At 42.0% G+C, this 26,593-nt stretch overlaps 2 protein-coding genes across 2 annotated transcripts; one reads left to right on the plus strand and one right to left on the minus strand.

Annotated features, from left to right (window-relative positions):
* Positions 1–4,504: 4,504 nt before the first annotated feature.
* Positions 4,505–15,363, plus strand: ORAI2 (ORAI calcium release-activated calcium modulator 2). The gene is made up of 4 exons (XM_060756997.2): positions 4,505–4,904; positions 6,989–7,077; positions 11,319–11,641; positions 12,086–15,363. The coding sequence occupies exons 3-4, from the start codon at positions 11,414–11,416 to the stop codon at positions 12,641–12,643; spliced, it is 786 nt and encodes a 261-aa protein (XP_060612980.2). The 5' UTR covers positions 4,505–4,904; positions 6,989–7,077; positions 11,319–11,413; the 3' UTR covers positions 12,644–15,363.
* A 1,042-nt stretch (positions 15,364–16,405) lies between these two features.
* Positions 16,406–26,590, minus strand: ALKBH4 (alkB homolog 4, lysine demethylase). The gene is made up of 3 exons (XM_067472034.1): positions 26,438–26,590; positions 22,034–22,231; positions 16,406–17,107 (listed from the first exon to the last, which is right to left on the minus strand). Exons 1-3 carry the CDS (start codon positions 26,585–26,587, stop codon positions 16,451–16,453), a joined length of 1,005 nt encoding a protein of 334 aa, XP_067328135.1. The 5' UTR covers positions 26,588–26,590; the 3' UTR covers positions 16,406–16,450.
* Between the last annotated feature and the right edge of the window lie 3 nt (positions 26,591–26,593).

A 26,593-nucleotide genomic window follows, 5' to 3' on the forward strand; every position in this document is an offset into this window, starting at 1 on the left:
GAGAAGGTCCATTCACGAAACACTGTGATAGAGAAGGTCCATTCATGAAACACAACGACAGAGAAGGTCCATTCATGAAACACAACGATAGAGAAGGTCCATTCATGAAACACTGATAGAGAAGGTCCATCCATGAAACACTGTGATAGAGAAGGTCCATTCACAAAACACTGTGATAGAGAAGGTCCATTCACGAAACACTGAGATAGAGAAGGTCCGTTCACAAAACACTGTGATAGAGAAGGTCCATTCATGAAACACTGTGATAGAGAAGGTCCATTCATGAAACACTGTGATAGAGAAGGTCCATTCACGAAACACTGTGATAGAGAAGGTCCATTCACGAAACACAGTGATAGAGAAGGTCCATTCATGAAACACAGTAATAGAGAAGGTGATGGAAGGAGGGGTCTGCTCTAAATATCCCTAGGGAGGGAATTCCACCACTGAGAAGGCCCTGTCTCCCATCCCCACCCAGTTGGAAGTGGGACCAAGAGAGGGGCCTCCCCAGAAGATCTTAACCTCCTTGCTGGCTCATACAGGGAGATATGTTCAGACTGGTAAGCTGGGATGGAACTATTTTGGGCTTCAAGATCTGGACAGTCTCTTTAGCAGCAGGTAGAAAAGAGTGATAAAGCTGGACATCATCTGCATACAGATGGCATCAAACTCCGAAACTCCTGATGATCTCTCTCAGTGGCTTCATGTAGATGTTGGACAACAATTTAGTAATAAGATAACAAAGACAAAACATACCAAGTTGCCAGGTTAAGCCCATGGGGGCCATTCAGCCCTTTCATGATGGGATGGGCTGCTCCAGATGAATTATTATGTTATTCCATGTTATTATAAAAATTATTATTAAATATATAGTATTAAATATTATTCAACTACTATTTGATGTTATTATCATAAAATATTATTATTTAGTATTCAATGATATTATTCACTGTTATTATTAAATATTATTATTAAACTACTATTTGATGTTATCATAAAATATTATTAATTAGTATTCAATGAAAGTATTCACTGTTATTATTAAATATTATTATTAAACTACTATTTGATGTTATCATAAAATATTATTATTTAGTATTCAATGAAAGTATTCACTGCTATTATTAAATATTATTATTAAACTAGTTTGATGTTATCATAAAATATTATTATTTAGTATTCAATGAAAGTATTCACTGTTATTAAATATTATTATTAAACTACTATTTGATGTTATCATAAAATATTATTATTTAGTATTCAATGAAAGTATTCACTGTTATTATTAAATATTATTATAAACTACTATTTGATGTTATTATAAAATATTATTTAGTATTCAATGTTATTAATCACTGTTATTATTAAATATTATTATTAAACTACTATTTGATGTTGTTATTATAAATAATATTATTTAGTATTCTGTGTTATTAAATATCATAAATATGAATTATAAAATAGCATTTATTATTATTATTATTTCATGTCAGGAGCAACTTGAGAAACTGAAAGTTGCTTCTGGTGTGAGAGAATTGGCCATCTGCCAGGACGTTGCCCAGGGGACGTTGTCCAGATATTTTTATGTTTGACCACCCTTGTGGTATGCTTCTCATGTCCCCACATGGGGAGCTGGAGCTGACAGGGAGCTCATCCGCACTCTCCCCGGATTCAAACTTCCAGCCTATCGGTCATGGCTGTTCCGATGTGCCTTCTCATAATAGGAAACCTCCAATACCAAGTCCCAGAAGGTACAAAAGGAGGAAGTAAAGATGTAATTTACTATTTACTATTTTTGATATTTACTATTATTAATAGTAAATAATTTACTATTATTAAATATGTTAATTATTAGTAAAATATTACTAAATATTATTATTATTAGCTGCTTTGAGTTTTTTTTCAGCAGAGATTAAGCGGACTATAAATCAATATAATCATAATAATTAATAATCGGCAGGGATGTCTAAAATAACGACAACATTTCTTGCTGAAGAGAGCATTTAAAAAGAAACCAGAATATTACTTATTAAGTTTTACAGACTCGGACCTACAATTAAATGAAAATGATGACAAATTATTTACATATTTTACGACAGCGGCGAAAATATCTTTAGCAAAATTCTGGAAACAAGACTGTACTCCAACCATGGATGAATGGCTGGGGAAAATCAGAGAAATAAGAGAAATGGATGAAGAAAAACGCTGGGAAATCGATAAAGAGGACGAATTGGACCCTCTTTGGTGAATATGAGAAAGAAAGAAGAGAATAAGAGGAAACGTTTTTGTTTTTTTGAAGTAACTGGAGAATTTAATGAGACTAAAAACCTGAGGATGGGATGGAAGTCAATTTTTAATTTTTTCCCTTTTTCTGTGTGTTTTTTCTTTCTTTCTCTTTTTCCCTCTTGGAACTGTTGGTGGGAAGTGGGTGGTAATTTTTCTCCTTTTTGTTTTTTTAATTTTATTTCCTATTTTCCTACTTTTCTATCTTCTCACAAATATTCCCCCTCTTTCGATGTAACTTTATAATATTCTAATAAAAATCATTTAAAAATAAAATAAGGACAACAATAATAATAATACCACTTGGGTCCACCTCAATAGATAGACGACTATTGCAATTAATTCGCATACTACATGAAGGGACCATATTGAAAATAAGATGTACCCCTCAGGGTCATCTCACTAGGGCCGTTGAAACTGAGAAAGGTGTCAAGCAGGGATGTACTTTGGCTCCACTTCTATTTAACTTTTATATCAACTCCATGGTGGAGCACCTTTACAACTTGGACTACCACCCGCCAAAACTGGCAGGAAGACACGTGTCTACCCTGCTTTATGCAGACGATGCAGTGATACTATCCAGAACTCAAGTAGGCCTGAAAAGAGCCTTGAGAGCCTTAACAAAATATTGTAATGAAGAACAGCTTCATCTGAATTATAAAAAAAACCAAAATTATGGTGTTTGCGAAACGACCCAAGCATCATACCTGGAGACTAGATGGACACAATATTGAACAGGTCTCCAGCTTTAAATACCTGGGAGTATTCTATCACTGCACTGGAAACAAGAAAGTACATGTGGATTACGTAGCAGAGGCAGCACAAAAGAGCTCATATGCTATCCTAAAGTTCCTCAAAACGGGAGGAGGCCACTACATATCAGCTGCACTTAAGCTCTTTGAGGCAAAATCCATAGCACAAATGATGTATGGAGCCCAACTTGGTCCCTTCACAAACTATGCCCCTCTGGAGCAGGTACAATCAAAATTTCTAAGATCGGCGATGCAGGTCCCCAGATGTGTCTCAAACGCCACCCTGCGATTAGAGACAGGCCTTGTGAGAGTGGAGGCGAGTGTGGACAGCCACTCTCAATTATTGGCTGCATCTGTCTTTCTCAACATGTGGCCTTGCTCCATTAACCCTGAGAGATGAATTTCAGTCTACATGGAATAAGGCAGTGGCAATCAAAATCGCAACTCTAGGCTTCTCTCAAGGACAACTGCTAGGTATGGGATGGGACCAAGCCAAGGCTCTTATTAGACAACAGATCCTGGATATAGAGTGACAATCAGACTTAGCCTCCTCTCCAGCATTCACCATTAGCGAAGATAGCAGATATCTCATCGCTCTCATGCCTTATGTATCTAACCTGGAGGTGCCTAAACACCGAAGAGCTTTCACTTTGGCAAGATGCCATGCCCTCCCATCGGCAGTACTGGAGGGGAGGTACCGGAAGACCCCTGCCCAGGAGAGACTATGCCCGTGTGAGTCTGGCTACATTGAAACAACTGAACATGTGCTCCTCCAATGTGTGTTCTATAGAGACATTAGAGCTAATTTCATCACTCCATGGCTTTTAAAACATCCAGGGCGCACTGAAAGATATTACACCTCCCTGTCGCTCTCGGACTCTCGCTCTGCGACAACCTACAGTGTTGCCAAGTTTTGTGCAGCAGCAATTAACATTAGACGGCTCATGACAGACTCCACCAGGCAACTTCCTGCCGGGAATATAGTTAGAATGATTTGTAATAACTGAAATGTGGTAAATGCTCCCCTCTCATCCCTTTTATAGCTTCCCAATCGTCTGATATTTGTTATTAGCCGCCCCCTATTTTAGATTCATACATGCACTTTAAACTGTAAGTTTAGTCTGTTTTATCTTTTTAATTTGTCTCTTTTATAACATGTTTTTAATCTGCTTTTATACCTACTTATCTACTTGGGAACTATACCTACTTTTATACCTACTATCTACTTGGGAACTGCGATTCCCTTCCTTGGGCACCGTTGCCCCATTCTGTACTGTGCTGGTCAAAGACCGTAATAAATCATTGATTGATTGATGTGGCACAATTTTCATTCCTGGGTGATGTATGTCATTTCCTAATGGGTCCCATCAAATCGTGTTACATAGTGTAATCATAGTGTTAGACATCATAGAAATCTGTTTCTGTTTTGTATCCTTTCCTCCCTTTTGATTTCCGAGTCAAAGGAAGCGACGAAGCGTATGCACATTGGTCCAGGTCTGTGCAATCGTTGCAGCGCATGAAGCAAGAGCTGGGAAGAGGAGGAGGAGGAGGAGGAGCTCTGATGGGAGGTGGGACACAACCCAGAGACAGATGCACTCAATCCTTGCCTTTAGGAGGAGGAGAATCCCCTTCTTGCACTTGGCACAACACAGGCCTCCACCTGTGAGGCTCCTCCATCCAAAAAGGCCTGTCAGCCTGCAAAAGGAAGGGAGGGAGGGAGGGAGGGAGGGAGGAAGGAAGGAAGGAAGGAAGGAAGGAAGGAAGGAAGGAAGGAAGGAAGGAAGGAAGGAAGGCCTTCTTCCCTTCTTTGCTGAGGCTCCTCTTGGCCGGGGAAAAGCTTGCGGAGATGCTCGGCTGACAGGAGGATGGGTAGGTTTCCACACCTAGCTTTGCTCTCTCTTCCCCTTCACTTCCTTCCCTTTCCATTCCTTCCCTTTCCTTCCCTATTCTCTCTTCCCTTCCCTTTCTCTTGCTTCCCTTCCTCCCTCTTCTCTTTCCTTTCTCCTCCTTTCCCTTTCCCCCCCTTTTCATTTCCTTCCCTCTTCCCTTTCCCTTTTCCCTTTCCCCTTTCGCTTCCATTTCCTTCCCTCTTCCCTTTCCTTTCCCTTCCATTTCCTTTTCTCTTCTCTTCCCCCTTCTTTCCTCTCTCCTATGATGACAATATAAAGTTATTCTATTCTTCCTTTTTTCTTAATAACAATAATAAAATAGGATCCTACTGTATAATAGGATCTTACAGTAAAATAATAATAATGGGCCTTACTGTATTATTATTATTATTATTATTATTATTATTATTATTGTCAAAGGCTTTCATGGCTGGAATCACTAGGTTCTTGTAGGTTTTTTCGGGCTATAGGGCCATGTTCTAGAGGCATTCTCTCCTGACGTTTCGCCTGCATCTGTGGCAAGCATCCTCACTACCTCTGATGCAGGCGAAACGTCAGGAGAAATGCCTCTAGAACATGGCCCTATAGCCCGAAAAAACCTACAAGAACTTATTATTATTATTATTATTATTGTTGGACTTACAGTATAATACTAACAATAATAATATTTGGGTCTTACTGTATAATAATAGAGATTACAGAATAATAATAATAGTAATAATAAATTAGGGTCCTACTGTATAATAACAATAGGATCTTACAGTAAAATAATAATTGGCCTTACTGTATTATTATTATTATTATTATTATTATTATTATTGGACTTACAGTATAATACTAACAATAATAATAATTGGGTCTTACTGTATAATAATAGAGATTACAGAATAATAATAATAATAGTAATAATAAATTAGGGTCCTAATAACAATAGGATCTTACAGTAAAATAATAATGGGTCTTACTGAATAATAATAGGACTTACAGTATAATACTACTAATAATTGGGTCTCACTGTATAATAATACTAATAATAATAATAATAATAATAATAATAATTAGAAAAAGAAGAAGAAGAAAATATGAGGATTTAAAGATCGAAGACTCTGGCACAAGCCAGTCAAGGTGGTCCCAGTGGTGATCAGCACACTGGGTGCAGTGCCTCAAGACCTTGGCCTGCATTTAAACACAATTGGTGCTGACAAAATTACCATCTGCCAGCTGCAGAAGGCCACCTTACTGGGATCTGCACGCATTAAAGATCGAATTCTGGCACAAGCCAGTCAAGGTGGTCCCAGTGGTGAGCGGCATGGTGGGTGCAGTGCCTAAAGACCTTGGCCTGCACTTAAACACAATCGGTGCTGACATCTGCTAGCTGTAGGCCACCTTACTGGGATCTGCACGCATTATTCGCCGATACATCACACAGTCTTAGACACTTGGGAAATGTCCGACGTGTGATCCAATACAACAGCCAGCAGAGTGATCTTGTCTACTGTGGACTCATCTTGTTGTGTTTCAAATAATAATTGGTCTTACTGTATAATAATAATAATAATAGGTCTTACAGTATAATACGAACAATAATAATTGGGTCTTACTGTATAATGATGATGATGATGGACCTTACTGTATAATAATAGGGTCTTACAGTATAAATAATAATAATAATAATAATAATAATAATAATAATAATAATAATAAGTCTTGGCTGGTGTGTTTGTCTTGCCTTCCTCCTTGCGTGCATCCCTACTTCTTCCAATTGCTGACGTTACCTGTTGTGCAAGAGTGACCTCTCCTTTGGCCTTTTCCATTTGTGGTTAAGAGAGAGAAAGGTGTGTGTTGAGGGAATGAATGCATGAGTGCTTTCTCCTCCTCCTTCTCCTTCGAGAGCTGAATCTTAAGGAGCCTCCGGCCACAGGAAAGAAAAGAGCGCATGCCGCATGCCTCAAGCCTTGACTTCGGATTGCTAAGCGACCTGGGATTGAGAAGAGCCTCTTTGTGCAACGGAGAGAGGGGAGGAAGAGAAAAGAAAAAATAACTTGTGACTTTCATGGGTTTCAGAGGACAGGATGCAATCCCAGTCACGGTCTGCATAGAGCTCAGCCGGCCGGGAAAAGAGTGCACATGGAAGGCAAGGCAAGGCCCAGGAGGTAAGGCACATTGTTTCTAGGCATACAGATTACACCGCTCTCTCCCAAGGCATTCACATCCGAGGAAATTGTTCTATCCCCACATGCTTAACACATTATAAATAATTATAATTACACTGTTCAATGGAGAAAAAGTTGCGGGCCTGAAAATAGTTGTTCTTTTATGATTTTGGGGTGCTGAAAACGAAAATGACATTTAAAAATGTATATTGGCTTTAGTTTTTATGATATAAGCAATCACGTGATCACATATGGTTGAAAAAATGCATGTTGCGACTTACACTATGGAAGATTCTAGAATACTCTAGAAAGTTTGATGACGCAGTATTAGTGCCGTGTGCAAAAGCCAGAAAGCCCTAAATAAGGCCAGACTTTTGAACGGTGAGGGTCAGTCAGTTGAAGACTCAGACAGTATCGTTAAACACCGTTTTACATTGTTCTTTTGACTGTATTTATGCCTCGCATGTGTGTAAATAAAGCACTATGGAAAAAAGATCTCAAGGCAAATGGACTCCGTCAATGCTGTCAGACTCCTGCTGGAGCATTGGAAGAGACAATCCTTTCCTTGAATACAAAAGAAAAGTCAAGAGAAGCAAACAGGATATAAACGAAAGTCACGATTAAAGCGACATTTAAACTTTCAGACTTTTCAACTGCATTAGGCCTACTCATATAGTTTCTTGCTGCACAAACATAAACAATAGACTAATTAAATAAATATTTCTCATGTATAAACTATTGGCAATATAATTTGACTAAAATTTAGTAAATATTCACGGTTTATATACATGCAGTAAGGTTGGGCGCATTATCATAATATTAACGAATTACCTATTGTGGAGAAAATTGAAATAGCTGTTGCATAAAAACCAGAGCCAATTATTATATTTGAATTCAGCATGTTAAATTTATTTGGAAACGGCACATTTTGTTTCCGCAACTGAGAAAAACTGAAAATGTGTAGAACAGTGTTATCTATATATATAATAATACTAGCTGTGCCCTGCCACGCGTTGCTGTGGCCTATAGTAAAACTTATCAAAGTTGAGGTAGATATCTGGACTATTATGAAAGAGAGGTCCCTACCTATTCCTTCCCCCTTTTCCTCCCCCTTTCTCTCCTTTCTTCCTTCTCTCCCTCTTTCTTTCTTTCCTTCTTTCACTACTTGGTTTCATCCTTCTCTCTTTCCTTCATTCCCTCCCCCTTTCTTCCTTTGCCTTTCTTCCCTCCCTGTTTGCTTCCTTCTTTCTCTTTTTATTTCCTTTTATTTCACCACCATCATAACAATAACAATAATGCAATGCATTGCCTCCGGGACCTGACACCTCTCCCATTCCCCCTAAAAGGGTCTCAGAGGAAGAATCATAGCATCATAATAATAATAGAAATAACAACCTTTACCCGCCACGTGTTGCTGTGGCCAATCTTCCCTCTTTCTCTCCTTCTTTCCCTCCTTCCTTCCTTCCCATCTTTCCTTCTCCTCTTCTTTCTCTATCTCTTTCCTTCCTTCCCCCTTTTTCTTTCTCTTCTTCTGTCTCTCTTTTCTTTCCTTCCATCTTTCCTTTTCTTTCCTTTTCTTCTTCCTCTAACTTTCCTTCCTTCCCCCTTTTTCTTTACCTCCCTTTCTCTTTCTTCCTTCTTTCCTTCCTTCCTGTCTTTCCTAGATTTTGACAGGGCGGGAAGGGGCGGGGTGGGGTTTGGAGGTGGCCTGAAGTAAAAGGAGGTAAGATTGGGGCAGGGGAGTGATGGAGCGTGGGGTTGCGTGTGTGTGTGCGGCAGCGGGGGGAGTGATGGAGCGTGGGGTTGCGTGTGTGCGTGCGGCGGCGAGGGGAGTGGGGTTGCGTGTGTGTGTACGGCGGCGGGGGGAGTGGGGTTGCGTGTGTGTGCGGCGGTGGGGGGAGTGATGGAGCGTGGGGTTGCGTGTGTGTGTGGCGGCGGGGGAGTGGGGTTGCTTGTGTGTATGCGGCGGCGGGGGGAGTGATGGAGCGTGGGGTTGCGTGTGTGTGTGCGGCAGGGGGTGTGTGTGTGCGGGAAGCGGCGCGGCGGGGCTTGGAGTGGGCATGGTTTCCGCAGAGGGAACGTTGGCCGGAAGGCCATGTGCGCGCGCCAGGGAACTTGCGGCTGGGCGCCAATGCGTATGCTCAGTTGTTTTGCCGTTTTGTGAGTGTGTTGTTGTGTTGTTTTTCATTTTGAGTAGATATGTTTGTACCTTGTGGGTTGTGTTATGGGCACGGGGATTTTAGTTAAGTTTCGTTGGGGGATTTTTGAGTTTTGTTGTTTTGCCGTTTTGTGAGTGTGTTGTTGTGTTGTTTTTCATTTTGAGTAGATATGTTTGTACCTTGTGGGTTGTGTTATGGGCACGGGGATTTTGGTTAAGTTTCGTTGGGGGATTTTTGAGTTTTGTTGTTTTGCCGTTTTGTGAGTGTGTTGTTGTGTTGTTTTTCATTTTGAGTAGGTATGTTTGTACCTTGTGGGTTGTGTTATGGGCACGGGGATTTTGGTTAAGTTTCGTTGGGTTTTTTTGAGTTTTGTTGTTTTGCCGTTTTGTGAGTGTGTTGTTGTGTTGTTTTTCATTTTGAGTAGATATGTTTGTACCTTGTGGGTTGTGTTATGGGCATGGGAATTTTGGTTAAGTTTCGTTGGGGGGTTTTTGAGTTTTGTTTCCTCGTTGGATGCCCCTAACAAATTTATATATATAGATGATGGGATTTGCAGTACCTTCACTTAATTCACCTCCCACAGACCACTGCGAACCCCACAAATGAGGGACCTGGACCACACTTCACAGACCCCCCCCCCAAATGACCCACTTTACGCCCTGGAGGACGGACCATGGATGATGGGATTTGCAGTACCTTCACTCAATCTGTCTCCCACAGACGACTGCAACCTCCACGAATTATGGACCTGGGCCATATTTGGCACACAGACGCCCCATGACCCACTTCACGTCCTGGTGCCTTTAAGGGGAAGACGAACCACGGATGATGGGATCTGCAGTACCTTCACTCAATCTGTCTCCCACAGACTGCAACCTCCACGAATTACGGACCTGGGCCATATTTGGCATACAAATGCCCCATGACCCACTTCACGCCTTGGAGCCTTTAAGGGGAAGACGGACTACGGATGATGGGATCTGCAGTACCTTCACTCAATCTGTCTCCCACAGACTGCAACCCCCACGAATTACGGACCTGGGCCATAGCTGGTACACAGACACCCCATGACCCACTTCACATCCTGGTGCCAATAGGAGGAGGCTAGACCACAGATGATGAGATTTACAATATCTTCACCTGATTCAGCTCCAACTTCAACACACCACACCGAGACCCACAGAAACGACTCCAGCCCTGTTTACCTCTCCGAACGTATTCTCCCCTATGAACCATCAAGATTATTAAGATTGTCTGGACAGGCCCTGCTCTCGGTCCCACCGGCCTCGCAAGCGCATTTGGTGGGGATGAGGGACAGGGCCTTCTCGGTGGTGGCCCCTCGACTCTGGAACTGTCTCCCACTGGAGATCAGAACCGCCCCGTCTATCCTGACATTTAGGAAACAGGTGAAGACTTGGTTATGGAGACAGGCATTCGACGAGTGAGCCAACACCCTGAGATATGGATGGAGGATGATGAGCAACAATTTTAGTGTGATGACTGACCATTATAGTTATTGATTGTAATTGCTGTTTTAATGTTTTACTGTAATATGTATTATGATGTTTTATTGATTGTATGTGATATTATGGTTGGAAACCGGTCTGAGTCCCTCAAGAGAGGTGAGAAGGTCGGTATACAAAACTTTTAAATAAATAAATGACAGACCTGGACAAAACTTGGCACACAGACTCCCCATGACCAACAGAACATACTGGAAAAGTTTGGCGGACACTGACCTTGATTTATGGGAGGTATAATGGGGATAATAAATGCTTTTGGTGTTGAATAAGGGATTGCTTGCGATGGTTCCCAAAAATGAATTACTTTGTATTGCCAAAGGCCTTTCACGGCTGGAATTACTGGGGTATTGTGTGGTTTTCCAGGCTGTGTGGCTGGGTTCAAATCCGGAAAACCACACAACACCCCAGGAATGACTTTGCATTGTAAAACCTTGGCTAAACATCACACAGCAATCTGTTAAAACCTTTTCTGTTGTGACCTTAAAAGAATGTTCAATTTATTCATAATGTGCTTGTTGATATTGTGTTGGCTAACTCTTCAATTTGCTCTGCTTGGTAGGAAGCCTATGGGTTTAAGGTGGATTCTCCAGAATTAAATTGCAAAATATTGAAAGAAGAAGCGGACTTGTGCCCAGAGGATTTCGCAATCCCACCATGAGTGAGGAGCTCAATGTCCCGGCAGAGCCGCCTGCATCTGCCTGCTGTGCGGAGCCGGCCGCCAAAGGCATGGACTATCGGGACTGGGTCCGACGCAGCTACCTGGAGCTGGTGACCTCCAACCATCATTCCGTCCAGGCCCTGTCCTGGCGCAAGCTGTACCTCAGCCGCGCTAAACTCAAGGCCTCCAGCCGCACCTCCGCCCTGCTCTCCGGATTCGCCATGGTAGGTTTCTCCCCTTTCACCCCACAGACCAAGGTGTTTTAGATGCATTTACTCCTGATGTTTCGACGATTGGCATCTCCAGATGATCTTAGAAGGGATCCCGTCGGGTCCGCTGGCTTTGTACAAGACACTACACTTGGGAGGAAAGAATCCTTGTCTGTTCAACAAGTGTAAGGGGTGCCATTAGCAAGCTTGATTTGTGTTTGTTGAGTGGGATCCACCCATTAGTATGTGAATCACTATGCAGCTAGTAAAGTCAATTAGTGAAGGCATTTGCCTAGAAGTAGCTTGGCATAAAGATAGCTAATGACTTTCAACAGGGATCCTGTCGGGTCTGCTGGCTTTGTACAAGATGCTACACTTGGTAGGAAATGATAATAATAATAATAATAATAATAATAATAATAATACGTCTGACCAGTAGTGGGGTTCTTGCTCTTCCAGGTGGCCATGGTGGAGGTGCAGCTGGAGATGCAGTACCAGTACCCACCTTTGCTGCTGATCGCTTTCAGCGCCTGCACCACAATCCTGGTGGCAGTCCACCTCTTCGCCCTCCTGATCAGCACCTGCATCTTGCCCAACGTGGAGGCGGTCAGCAACATCCACAACCTGAACTCCATCAGCGAGTCCCCCCACGAGCGCATGCACCCCTACATCGAGCTGGCCTGGGGTTTCTCCACTGTTCTGGGCATCCTCCTCTTCCTGGCTGAGGTGGTGCTGCTCTGCTGGATCAAGTTCCTGCCCGTCGATGCCGTGGTGCCGAGCAGCAACAGCAACGACACCATCTCTGTTCAACAGGCTGGGCAGCACACCGGGTGGCAGGCCGCCCTGATCTCCACCATCATCATGGTACCGGTGGGCATCATCTTTGTCGTCTTCACCATCCACTTCTACCGGTCCCTTGTCCGGCACAAAACGGAGCGCCACAATCGGGAGATCGAGGAGCTGCACAAGTTGAAGGTGCAGCTGGATGGCCATGACAGGGGACTGCAGGTTGTGTGAGTGGCCGCTGCAGGCACGTGTCCACATACTCGTTTGGCCATGCTGTTTCTGAAGTGTGTCTCCATGCACTCGCTCAGCTGAGACTCTTCCGAAGTGTGCCTGTGCACTCGCTTGGCCAAGCCTTTTTCGAAGTGTGCCCCGTGCACTCACTCGGCTGAGGCTTTCCCAAAGTGTGTGTCCATGCACTCACTTGGCCAAGTGTTTTTCAAAGTGTGTCCACGCACTTGCTCAGCCAAGCCTTTTCCGAAGTGTGTGTCTGCGCACTCGCTCGGCCAAGAACGAGACACAGACAGCAGCTCTTTCCTACTCGTCAGTGTTCAGCAGAGGTCTAGGCAGCCTCTTTCTCAATTCGTCTTCATTGGTGGACAATATTTGTGGAAGATTTTGCCTCCCTCCGTATGATCATTTAAAGATGAGCTTAGAGTCCAATGTATGGGTCTTGTGGTTGAAACAAAGGGTAAGTATATGTCACGAACTGCTGATCCCTAGAATGAAGCCTACTCATGTCCAGGGCCTGAAATAATTGCTTCATTCTCGATCATTACAGTTACTTCTGAGCCTTTGGCGCAAAAAGCATGACTGCGTCCCCAAGCAACGTTGCTGCTCCTTCTCATCCTGGTCCCCTTTGTTTATGTTCCTGAGTCACTAAGTACTCTGCTTTAGAGGTATCTACATAACAACGCCTCAAATGCTATGGCTTCCTCTCCTTTCTCAGCCTTGTTGTCTCGGAGAGAACCATGACATTATGCTCCTATGTGGTGGGAATATCCAAAGGCAACAATAGCCTTTGGGCGCAAAAATATTGAAAAAAATGGGGGAAAAACTACTTAAATTATCACTTCGAGTGAACATGGATTTGATATTAATTGTTGTTTTAGGTAACAACAAAGTAAAAGATCAGGAATGATTTAAAGAGATGATTTAATCAGGACAGGCATGTAGCAGCATAACATTGGAAAGATGGCAAAACATGGAAAGCTGGAATCACTAACCTTTATGATCAAGTTGTTGTTGTTGTTCATTTGTTCAGTCGTCTCCGACTCTTCGTGACCTCATGGACCAGCCCACGCCAGAGCTCCCTGTCGGCCGTCACCACCCCCAGCTCCTTCAAGGTCAGTCCAGTCACTTCAAGGATGCCATCCATCCATCTTGCCCTTGGTTGCCCCTCTTCCTTTTGCCTTCCACTTTCCCCAGCATCATTGTCTTCTCATGCTGTCTCCTCATGATGTGGCCAAGTACAATATGATCAAGTACAATCTGATATTAGAGCATGTCTAACTTAGGAGAAATTATTATGCAGAAATTAAGAAAATTGTGCTCATGGATGTATAGAAGTCATCGGTCCGGGCAATGGCTGGAGGGAATCAGAAAATTTTTAATAATAAAAAATTAATAAACATTTGTATTAATAAACATAATAAAAGAACAAGGAGAGATAGTTGATAGCCCTTTCCTACTTGCTAGCATCCGATGGAAGTCTCGACAGCTTTTCTCTGATCTGACTTTTATCTATGGACACATTGCCATTTGTGAAAACCTTCCTCTCTGTTCAAATGTGAACTTTATTCTCGCAATTTCTAAGTAATGCTGAAGGAGTATGTGTGGGTTGCGACTGGTTGTATTGTTATTTAGCTATCTGAGACAAGGCGTTCTTCTTCTTGTCCATGTCGGTTCGGCTGATTTCTTTGTTTCTGCATTTCGTTCAGCCTCTGTTTGTTTGAATATTTATCATTGAGAGACAAAAATAATTTACTTGTTCTGTGCAATGGGGAGCCTTTGGGAGGACGAGAAGCAATCCACGCAAAGGACTTTAAAAAGACCAATGTTGTATTTCACATGCAAAGGAACACGACAGAAAGGACGACGTAGCCAAACTGTATGCATGGTTCTAGCTGGGAAATGTAAAAACTAGAGAAAGGGCACATAGTGTACTCAGAAAGCAAAACGAAAGGATTTGTTACAACGCATAAGGTTATTACACTGTCAAATATTCAAACAACCACTTGTGTGCGAGTGGAAATACACATACGTGTATAAGGTCACATGAGACAGGATGAGGAATGCTTTGGACACTGATCCCGTTGTGACATCGACAGGTACAAGGTCAGCCGTTCTCAAAAACATTCCTCAAAAACAGCTGACCTTGTACCTGTCGATGTCACACTATGTAATGGAATTTGAAATAATGTTCTGTTCCACGTCTGAAAGTATTATTTCCTGTTTAATTGTGCAGAACTTAATTCGAAAGTAGTTGTTCTACTCCAATAACTTTGTTTTCGAGGCTGCCATAAACTAGGTTGAATTGAAAAACTAGTGCAAAGTGTGCTATAACGGGACAATGTCCCTCATGGAGAAACAAAAGTTTTGGCAGTTTAATCAACTTTTCCCATGTTTTTATTACAGAAACAATTAGGAAATGGCATTTATAACCCAGGAACAAAAGCTGTGTCACATCATGTTATTGCCAAACTTGCAAATAGGAGAAAGCAGCACTTAACCTTGCGGCTAAAATCCTTAAATTATTAATCTTTATAGTGGTAATACATATGTAATGACTATACCTCACTCCTTTATTCGTGCTCCATTGCCTGCAGGATACAATAATAATTATAGTGTCAACTAGTAAGTGTATCGTATTTGCATTTAACTCCTCTCTTGATTCTCATTAGTTGTTTCAAGTTGCCTAAACTGCCAGTTAGTTATTAAACTTTTCCAAATAATGATTGTACTGTTTCTTTTTTTAAAAAAATCCCTTTATATAGAATCATCGAGTTGGAAGAGACCTGGTGGGCCATCCACTCCAACCCCTGCCAAGAAGCAGGAAAATCACATTCAAAGCACCCCTGATAGATGGCCATCCAGCCTGTTTAAAAGCCTCCAAAGAAGGAACCGCCACCAGAGAATTTACCTCTCTGCTTTTATGATAATAACAATAATTATCATTATTATTACTATCACTATGCCCACCTAAAAGTCCAAGCCAAGTTCCACTCAATTGCACAATATTGGAAATTCCACAGGTAAAGGTTTTCCCCTGACATTAAGTCCAGTTGTGTCCGACCCTGGGGGTTGGTGCTAATCTCCATTTCTAAGCCGAAGAGCTGGCATTGTCCGCAGACACCTCCAAGGTTATGTGGCCGGCATGACTGCATGGAGCGCTGTTAAAGGTAAAGGTAAAGGTAGTCCCCTGACATTAAGTCCAGTCATGTCTGACTCTGGGGTGTGGTGCTCATTTCCATTTCTAAGCCGAAGAGCCAGCGTTGTCCGTAGACACCTCCAAGGTCATGTGGCCGGCATGACTGCATGGAGCGCCGTTACCTTCCCGCCGGAGCGGTACCTATTGATCTACTCACATTTGCATGTTTTCGAACTGCTAGGTTGGCAGAAGCTAGGGCTGACAGTAGAAGCGCACGCCGCTCCCCGGAATCGAACCTGCGACCTTTCGATCAACAAGCTCAGCAGCTCAGTGCTTTAACCCACTGTGCCACCGGGAGCGCTGTTACCTTTCCCATAATCAATTGCAAATTCCAGTGCACCATAACATTATTGCAAAGATAAAAATGATGTCACCTCCGTTTGGAAAATGTGAATCTCCATGAATATAGAGACCACCTGAATACAAACGAGCCCCCTCCAAATCTCCAGAATCTTCCTGAAAACAGAACAAGGGGCACCCAAAATATGAAACGAAAACAAAACGGAGTAGCACACCCCTACTTCCTGTCCCCCCCCTTTGTCTACTTCCTGCCCCCCCCCCCCCAGTAAGCGTTGAAACAAGCAAGAATCTCATTCCTTTCTCTGAAAAGCTTAGACAGGCCTTCCTTGGAAGGTCAGCGCCGTTTCCAGGAGTTTCCCCCCTACTTCTTCCTGCTTTCCTCCGGGACTGAACTCTGCGGATAATTCTCGGAATGTCATGCAGACGCGGCGGCTTGTAATATGGTCGCGATGAATGGCGTGTTTCCACTGGTGGCGGGCCAGGCCGTATAAAACCAACAGCGATCTCTGGGGCAAGCGAATCTCAACGGAGACCTCTCTGAATGGCACCGATCTCGAGGCCAAAGAAGGGTCGGCTTCCTGCTCTGCGGTGCTTCTAAATTCTTCAAGCGTGTGGTGTTGACGATCCCAGACATCATCGAAGGAACCAGAGTTGTGTGTTTGTTCGTTTTGGAGGAGGAGTAACGGGAGAAGATCGTCCGAGTCGCAAGACATGGAAAGCACGGTCGTGGAAAGCAGGTTTAAGCTAACCAGGCGCTCTCCCCAGAGCCAACAGTCATCCCAATGAGGGTCGATGGAGGATCCCCTCTCGGGGCCATAATCCAAGTTGCACTGCTCAACAGGGGAAAAGTCCTTGAGCACGGAGAGAGCTCGCATCCGGTCCACAATTTCCTGGCTGCAGCTGGGCAGCCCGGTAAAACCTCCCGCTTTCAACTTTTGCTTCTTGAAGTTCACTTTCGGGCCATAGTCCTATGGAAAGAGGAAAGGCACTTTTCACTTGGATTGGTGGAGCAATGATAAAAGAGTTTGTACTCTGACATCAATCAATAACAACAACAACAATAATAACAATAATAACAATAAGGGGAAATTACACAGAGTGAGGGCATAGCAATGCCAAATGGACAAACCATAAAGTGCAATCAGCCTGAAGCCTATAAATATCTGGGCATACTACAGTTGGACAATATCAAGCATGGGCATGTGAAAATGTGGTCAGCAAAGAATATATCCAAAGAGTCAGAAAGGTTTTGAAGACCAAATTAAATGGCGGAAATACGATCAAGGCTCTCAACACCTGGGCCATCGCCGTCATTAGATACACTGCTGGGATTGTGAACTGGACACAAGCAGAGCTGGATGATCTGGATAGAAAAACAAGAAATATGATGACAATCCACTCCTCATGACACCCGCGTAGTGATGTCGACAGACTTGACCTGCCCAGAAAATCAGGAGGCAGAGACAGGGCTTCTGCAACTGAAACAAACGGTAGAAGAAGAGAAACATGCACTGACAGATTATGTGAAAGGCAGTCAAGAACCAACATTGAAGGAAGTCAATAGTAGTAAACTGCTCAAAGTGCAAAAGACAAAGAGGGAATACCGTAAAAACACAATCCAGAGCAGAAGAGAAAACTGGCAAAAGAAGGATCTCCATGGACAGTTTCAGGCAAAAATTGAGAGTCAAATTGACAAAGAAAAAACATGGCTGTGGCTCACAAATGGGACTCTGAAAAAGGAGACAAAGGAGGGCCTGATTCTGGCAGCCCAAGAACAAGCCATTACAACCAAGGCCATCAAAGCCAGAATTGAAAAGTCAACGACATATCCCAAATGTAGACTCTGTAAGGAAGCAGATGGAACAATAGATCACATCCTGAGCTGCTGCAAGAAGATCGTGCAGACAGACTACAAGCAGAGGCACAACACCGTTGCTCAGATTCATTGAAACTTGTGCCACAAATACCATCTGCCTGTGACAAAGAACTGGTGGGATCACAAGCCGGAAAGAGTTACAGAGAATGAACACGGCAAACTCCTCTGGGACTTCTGGATTCTAACAGACAGAGTTTTGGAGCATAATACTCCTGACCTCACAATCGTGTTAAAAAACAAAGTATAGATTGTTGATGTGCAATCCCAGGTGACAGCAGGATTGAAGAGAAACAACAGGAAAAGCTGACACGATATGAGGATTTAAAGATCGAACTGCAAAGACTCTGGCACAAGCCAGTCAAGGTGGTTCCAGTGGTGATCGGAACACTGGGTGCAGTGCCTAAAGACCTTGGCCTGCACTTAAACACAATTGGCACTGACAAAATTACCATCTGCCACCTGCAGAAGGCCACCTTACTGGGATCTGCACTCATTATTTGCCGATACATCACACAGACCTAGACACGTGGTAAGTGTCCAACGTGTGATCCAATTCAACAGCCAGCAGAGTGTCTGCTGTGGACTCATCAAATAATGAGTCCACAGCAGACATAATATTATTTGTGTTTCAAATAATAACAATAATAATAAATGCCAGTAGCTACTATTACAAGAGGAATGAGGAATTGCAAGAAGAAAGTGGGGTATACATAAACATAAAGTTAATAATAATAATAATAATAATAATAATAATAATGCATATAGCTACTATTACAAGAGGAATGAGGAATTGCCAGAAGAAAGTGGAGTATTCATAAACATACAAATAATAATGCCAATAGCTACTGTTACAAGAGGATTGAGGAATTGCAAGAGGAAAGTGGGAGATACAATTACCAGAGGAATGAAGAACTGCAAGAGGAAAGTGGGGTATACATAAACATAACAATAATAAGGTCAATAGCTGCTATTACAGGAGGAATGAGGAATTGCAAGAGGAAAGTGGGGTATACATAAACATAATAATAATAATAATAATAATAATAATAATAATAATAATAATAATAATGGAACTAGGAATTGCAAGAAGAAAGCAAGGTATACATAAGCATAATAATAATGCATATAGCTACTATTACAAGAGGAATGAGGAATTGCAAGAGGAAAGTGGGGTATACATATACATAAACATAATAATAATGGCAATAGCTACTATTAGCAGAAGAATGAGGAATTGCAAGAGGAAAGCAGGGTATACATAAACATAATAATAATAATAATAATAATAATAATAATGCCAATAGCAACTATAGAATCATAGAATCAAAGAGTTGGAAGAGACCTCATGGGCCATCCAGTCCAACCCCCTGCCAAGAAGCAGGAATATTGCATTCAAATCACCCCTGACAAATGGCCATCCAGCCTCTGCTTAAAAGCTTCCAAAGAAGGAGCCTCCACCACACTCCGGGGCAGAGAGTTCCACTGCTGAATGGCTCTCACAGTCAGGAAGTTCTTCCTCATGTCCAGATGCAATCTCCTCTCTTGTAGTTTGACAACTATGACAAGCAAGCTTGGAAAAATTTGAGACTAGGTGGCCTTTGAAGTCTCTTCCAACTTTGAGTCTGATATCATAACAACAATCATCTCTTTGCTCCAGGTGAGTGACATCATAATTAAAACACATAAACATTGTAAGAAATTATAAATATACACATATTAGAATGTATTTCTATAAAAGATACATATTAAAATGTACTTCTATAAAATGCACATTAAAATACAGTGGACAGATTAAAACACAGGACACGAGTTTAAAATTCAAGATGTTATTCGATCTGCTGACAAAACGACAAGAGAGGGAAAACAATGCTACCATTACCAGGTTCTGCAGCAATGCTGTCTCCTTACACAAGATGTCGCAGGCAATTAACCCAATTATTTTACGTTTTACTTTGAAATCAAGTTGCAGACAATGTTCTTGGAGACGATAAACATCTACAGCATCAGGTCCTTGCATGTGCGTCACAGCAAACAACACCTAAGCAAAAAAAATTCCCTTCTGTGCAAAATACTTTTTTTCCTGAGGATGCCATCTATTACACAAGAGATATTATTTCATTAAAGATGGTTGCTTTATTTGGAATGCCTGTAAAGTTGAGTTTTCTATAACACCATGTAACAAAATTGGAAAAATGTCCTGTTCCTGGTTTGAAAGGGTTATTTCTTGCCGTCCTGACTTTGAAAGGAGTCGTTCTGCTCCAGAAACTTTGTTTTTCTGGCCGCCACAAACTAGGTTGTATTGGTTGAGAGCCTATTATGAGTTATGTAGTGAAAAACGATATCGCAAAATGTGCTGTAAGAGGTCTCTCCCGCAAAGACAACATTTTTGCAGTTTTAATAAACTTTTCCCCATGTTTTTATGATAGAACCAATTAGGGGATAATTACATTTATAGCTCAGGAACAAAACCCATGTTATATCTATATAAATAAAAATGTAATGTTCGTTTGTGGGATTAACAGAACTCAAAAACCACTGGATGAATTGACATCAAATTTGAACACAAGACACCTAACAACCCAATGTATGTTCTTCACTCAAAAAAAATGATTTTGTCATTTGGGAATTGTAGTTTCTGGGATTTATAGTTCACCTACAATCAACCCTCCCACACAAACCCCATGTGGGCCACAGCAACGCATGGCAGGGGACGGTTAGTAGTGTAATATAATTATAATAATATAATACAATAATAATATAGTATAATAATAAATTTAATTATAAAACAATATATTATAATATTATAAATACTATAATATACTATAATAAAATATAATTATAATTATACAATTATAATGTTATTATACTAAATATAATTATAATATAATTATTGCTTTTCCTTTATTCCTTTATCCGACTTGTCGTTGATCCATACCTTTGGGCTTCACGCAAATCTACCATTTGTTAAAATATATTATCCTGTGCTATTTTTTTCCATTTCTGGCTGAATAGCTTAAATTCAGATATTTTGATATTATAATTCTAATAATATAATATAATGTGCTATAACAAGATGTCACAAAAAAACAAAGCTTTGCAGCTTAATAAACGTTTTCCCAAGTTTTTATGACAGAATCAATTAGGAAATAATGACATTTATAACCCAAATAGGGCAAGACATCCACCAGCGAATGCACATACATGTTTTCATGGATGTTACAATTTTAAAGGATGGTCCCTAGATCAGTGGTTCTCAACCTTCCTAATGCCATGACCCCTTAATATGGTTCCTTATGTTGTGGTGACCCCCAACCATCAATTTATTTTCGTTGCTACTTCACAACTATAATTTTGTTCCTGTTAGGAATCATCTTGTAAATATCCAATATGCAGGATGTATTTTCATTCGTTTGGCACAAATACTCGATACGCCCAAATTTGAATACTGGTGGGGTTGAGGGGAGGATTGATTTTGTCATTTGGGAGTTGTAGTTGCTGGGATTTATAGTTCACCTACAATATCAAAGAGCATTCTGAACTCCACCAATGATGGAATTGAACCAAACTTGGGACACAGAGCTCCCATGACCAACAACAAATTCTGGAAGAGTGTGGTGGGCATTGATCTTGAGTTTGGGAATTGAACTTCGTCTATATCCAGAGAGCACTGTAGACTCCAACAATGATGGATCTGGACCAAACTTGGCATGGATACTCCATATGCCCAAATGTGAACACTCGTGGGGTTTTGGGAAAATAGACCTTGAGATTTGGGAGTTGTACTTGCTGGGATTTATAGTTCACCTACAATCAAGGAGCGTTCTGAACCCCAATAATGATAGAATTGAGCCAAACTTCCCACACAAGAGACCCCCCATGACCAACAGAAAATACTGTGTTTTCTGATGGTCTTTGGCAACCCCTCTGACACCCCTTCGCGACCCCTCCAGGGGTCCCGACCCCCAGGTTGAGAAACACTGCCCTAGATAGTGGGAAACATTCAATGAGAAGACCAGACCTGCTTTTTTCGGCCGGACTGCGACAGCTTCCAAGGGTTTTGGTCCATAAGAGCAACCATGTGCCATTCTTCCTCTGCGGTGATGAAGTCTTCCAACAAAAACACTCCCGGAAACGGGAAGGCCCAGCCAGCAAAGTCGGAAGGCTTTTCTCCCACAGCCAAGCCAGTCGTCGGGCAGTAAACAAAGTTTACATTTTTCTATTGAGACAAGAAAAGGGGAAAGGATCACAATCGTCTTGTCATTTGCATTTGCAATTTGGATACTCAAGCTCAGAAATGGGTCATCACATTATTGTGGGGAGTGGGATGCTAACCCAGAAGGCTTCCCCATTAGGTTTAATAAATTGGGGTGGGGTGATAAATTGTCTGGGAGAGTCTACAAACATGGACTCTAAAAAACGGTAACGGTGAGTGATTTTGATTAGATCACTAAAAGAGTTTTTGAAATGGCCAAATGTCACTAATTAAATTTGGCTCTAATACTCGAGACATAGAAATTTGGCTTTTAGTCAAACAAATATATATGTAAGGACTAGGAAAAATGGGAACCCAAGAGTTGTGGAATGGAATACCTGTATGTAACTATTTTGTATTAGGCACCCACCCAAAATTTAAGAAATTTTGAATAACGGATAAGATTGGGATATTATTATTATTATTATGTGTATTTATGACTGCACGATGCAAATCCTAATTTTGGAGAGGTAATTTAGCTAAACCAGATGAGTGTTAGATTTGAGTAAATAGTTATTATTATTAATATTATTATTTGAAACACAAGATGAGTCCACAGCAGACACTCTGCTGGCTGTTGTATTGGATCACACGTCTAGGACTGTGTGATGTATCGGCGAATAATGCGTGCAGATCCCAGTAAGGTGGCCTCTTGCAGTTGGCAGACTGTAATTTTGTCAGCGCCGATTGTGTTTAAGTGCAGGCCAAGGTCTTTAGGCACTGCACTCAGTGTGCCGATCACCACTTCTTCTTCTTCTTCTTCTTATTATTATTATTATTATTTATACCCGCCTGTTTCTCTCCGGAAGGATACTCAAAGTAGCTATGCATCTATTATTAGTAGTAGAATTTATTATTATTATTATTATTATTATTATTATTATTATTATTAGCTATCCCCTGCCACGTGTTACTGTGGCACAGTCTGTGTATATGTGTTTTGTGTGTGTATATATGTGTGTGTATATATATTTGTGTATATGTTTGTTTGCATATATATATATGTCTGGTTTTGCGCATGTGTTGTAATGTAATTTTTTTTGGCTTTTGAAATCACTTCCACTATGTTTTTCAGTGTTTTTATGAGTGATGATCACTCATTGGCCTGACAGTTGTATTGTGTCCAAAATTGGTGTCAATTCGTCCAGTGGCTTTTGACTTGTTAATCCCACAAACCATAAATTATATTATAGATGGTATATTATCTTATATAATTGTCTTAATTTGCTTTTAATTCCACTATCTCAGTATCAAGTCAATGCATACTTAATAGGAGCTTATCTCTTGCTGAACCCTTAATAACCATTAAGGCTATTAACAACTACAGTAGCAAAGGAGCAGAATTCCACTCTTAAATGATCAAAAAGCCATTTGGCAATGGCAGGAATCGTGGCTGGGATAAGTCAGGTCACGGTTTTGTTACAAAAACAGCTTTGTAAATGCAATATTATTTCTTTAACTTTTTTTTTCCTCCAGTTGCTTGAGAGTTTTGAATAACTGAAAGTCTCCTGGAAAAGCTTCCATAGACTAAAATCTCTCTCATTCCACAACAAGGATGGACTTTGAATGTTTCTATGAAATGTAATTATGATGTTTAAAATACCGTTGATATTTAATTCTGTTTTAATGTTTGTATATATTTGTAGATGTAGTCATGCCGGCCACATGACCTTGCAGGTGTCTACGGACAACGCTGGCTCTTTGGCTTAGAAGTGGAGATGAGCACCAGAGTCCCAGAGCCAGACATGACTGGACTTATTTATTTATTTGTCGTGTCAGAGCAACCAGTCTATTATATATTACATTTCTAACAGAACAAAGCAAACAGACAGAAAAATACACAACTTGTGAGTTTGGTAGTTGGTTAAATGTCCTTTGACCAGTATCTAGCCACTTGGAGTGCTTCCGGTGTTGCTGCAAGAAGGTCCTCCATTGTGCATGTGTCAGGGCTCAGGTTGCATTGCAGCAGGTGGTCAGTGATTTGCTCTTCTCTGCACTCGCATGTCGAGGATTCCACTTTGTAGCCCCATTCCTGAAGGTTGGGTCTGCATCTCGTGGTGCCAGAGCACAGTCTGTTCAGCGCCTTCCAAGTCACCCACTTTTCTGTGTGCCCAGGGGGGAGTCTCTCATTTGGTATCAGCCATGGTTTGAGCCTGCCACTTTTGGACTCTCACTTGCTGAGGTGTTCCAGCGAGTGTCTCTGTAGATCTTAGAAAACTATGTCTAGATTTAAGTCGTTGGCATGCTGGCTGATACCCAAACAGGGGATGAGCTGGAGATGTCTCTGCCTTGGTCCTTTCACTATTGGCTGCTACTTCCCAGTGGATGTCAGGTGGTGCAATACCGGCTAAGCAGTGTAATTTCTCCAGTGGTGTGGGGCACAGACACCCCGTGATTATGCGGCATGTCTCATTAAGAGCCACATCCACTGTTTTAGCATGGTGAGATGTGTTCCACATTGGGCATGCATACTCAGCAGCACAGTAGCACAGCACAAGGGCAGATGTCTTCACTGTATCTGGTTGTGATCCCCAGGTTGTGCCAGTCAGCTTTTGTATGATATTGTTTCTAGCATCCACTTTTTGCTTGATGTTCAGGCAATGCTTCTTGTAGGTCAGAGCACGGTCCAGAGTGACTCCCAGGTACTTGGGTGCGCTGCAATGCTCCAGTGGGATTCCTTCCCAGGTAATCCTCAGAGCTCGGGATGCTTGTCTGTTCTTAAGATGAAAGGCACATGTCTGTGTTTTAGATGGGTTGGGGATCCGCTGGTTTCCCCTGTAATAGGCAGTGAGAGCACCTAGAGCTTCGGAGAGCTTCTGTTCCACCGTCTCAAAGCTCCCTGCTTGAGCAGTAATGGCACGATCATCAGCATAGATGAAACTCTCTGTCCCTTCTGGCAGTGGCTGGTCATTTGTGTAGATGTTGAACATGGATGGAGCGAGCACGCTCCCCTGAGGCAGGCCGTTCTTCTGTTTCCGCCATCTGCTTCTCTAGCCCTGGAACTCAACAAAAAAGCTCCTGTTTTGTAGCACGTTTCCTATGAGGTGGGTGAGGTGGTCGTCCTTTGTGATATTATACATTTTTCTAAGGAGGAGGCGGTGGTTCACAGTATCATAGGCTGCTCACAGGTCTATTATGCAACCAGCATAATAATAATAATAATAGTAATAATAATAATAATAAACTCTATTTATACCCCGCCACCATCTCCCCAAGGGGACTCAGGGCAGCTTACATGAGTCCAAGCCCGACAATACAATACATCAGTATAAACCAACACAGCAATAAAACAAAACAAAACAAAAAATACAGGGTTGTTGTAGGGTTTTTTCGGGCTATATGGCCATGTTCTAGCGGCATTCTCTCCTGACGTTTTGCCTGCATCTATGGCAAGAATCCTCAGAGGTAGTGAGGTCCTTCTGGCTGATGTTGATATGGAGGTGCAGCAGTTCCTTGTCTGTGTTTGCGAGTTCTTTGCGGATGGTGTGAATTCTCTCTCGTAAGAGGTTGCGTTCAGAGGTAGTGAGGATGCTTGCCATAGATGCAGGCGAAACGTCAGGAGAGAATGCCTCTGTCTAGAACATGGCCATATAGCCTGAAAAAAACCTACAACAACCCAGCGATTCAGGCCATGAAAGCCTTCGACAATACAATAAAAAACCATAATAAATAACATAGCAGCAATAAAACACAACATTTAAACAACACAAGGATATATTAATATTATATATATTATATTTGATATATACACACATGCTGTATTTAAATAATAATTGTATTTTATTATATATTATTATTATATGACTATTTATATTATTATCCATTATATACTATAGATTCACACACATGCTATATTATATTGATATTATTATATATAATTATTATTAGTATTAATGTATGTATGTATCAGGCCTGGGCCAACTTCGGCCCTCAGGGGGGTTTGGACTTCAAGTCCCACAATTCCTAACAGCCTAGCGGCTGTTAGGAATTGTGGGACTTGAAGTCCAAACCCTCCTGAGGGCCGAAGTTGGCCCAGGCCTGACAGACGTGCCACGTAAGGGAGGAGAAGGGAGGCGAAGGCGCTCTGCACACGCTCAGGGGCCGGGAAGGGGCGTGCCTCGCCGAGGAAGCCTTCCCCTTTCCCCGCCCCTTCCCCTCCTTCCTTCCTACCGGAGGCGGCGCCGGCGTGGTGGGGCGGCGGGCCTGGCAGGCCAGGCAAGAGCGGGGTCTGGTGCAGGCGCAGGCCTCCCGCGGCCTAGCTGCTTCTCCCCCGCCTCCGTCTCCGCGGCCCCCGCCGCTCCAGTCGGCATCCGGCTCCATCCTCTT

The sequence above is a fragment of the Anolis sagrei genome, chromosome 11, assembly GCF_037176765.1.
Source record: "Anolis sagrei isolate rAnoSag1 chromosome 11, rAnoSag1.mat, whole genome shotgun sequence".
In the NCBI taxonomy this organism is placed as follows: Eukaryota; Metazoa; Chordata; class Lepidosauria; order Squamata; family Dactyloidae; genus Anolis; species Anolis sagrei.

What these genes read in the sequence shown, in the direction of transcription:
- ALKBH4 (XM_067472034.1), bottom strand. Translation starts at nt 26,587, where the DNA reads ATGGAGCCGGATGCCGACTGGAGCGGCGGGGGCCGCGGAGACGGAGGC. An exon ending in CCACGCCGGCGCCGCCTCCG is followed by an intron (nt 22,232 to 26,437) that starts GTAGGAAGGAAG and finishes TTGTCTCAATAG; the next exon opens with AAAAATGTAAACTTTGTTTA. An exon ending in AGTCCGGCCGAAAAAAGCAG is followed by an intron (nt 17,108 to 22,033) that starts GTCTGGTCTTCT and finishes CTCTTTCCATAG; the next exon opens with GACTATGGCCCGAAAGTGAA.
- ORAI2 (XM_060756997.2), top strand. Translation starts at nt 11,414, where the DNA reads ATGAGTGAGGAGCTCAATGTCCCGGCAGAGCCGCCTGCATCTGCCTGC. An exon ending in TGCTCTCCGGATTCGCCATG is followed by an intron (nt 11,642 to 12,085) that starts GTAGGTTTCTCC and finishes TTGCTCTTCCAG; the next exon opens with GTGGCCATGGTGGAGGTGCA.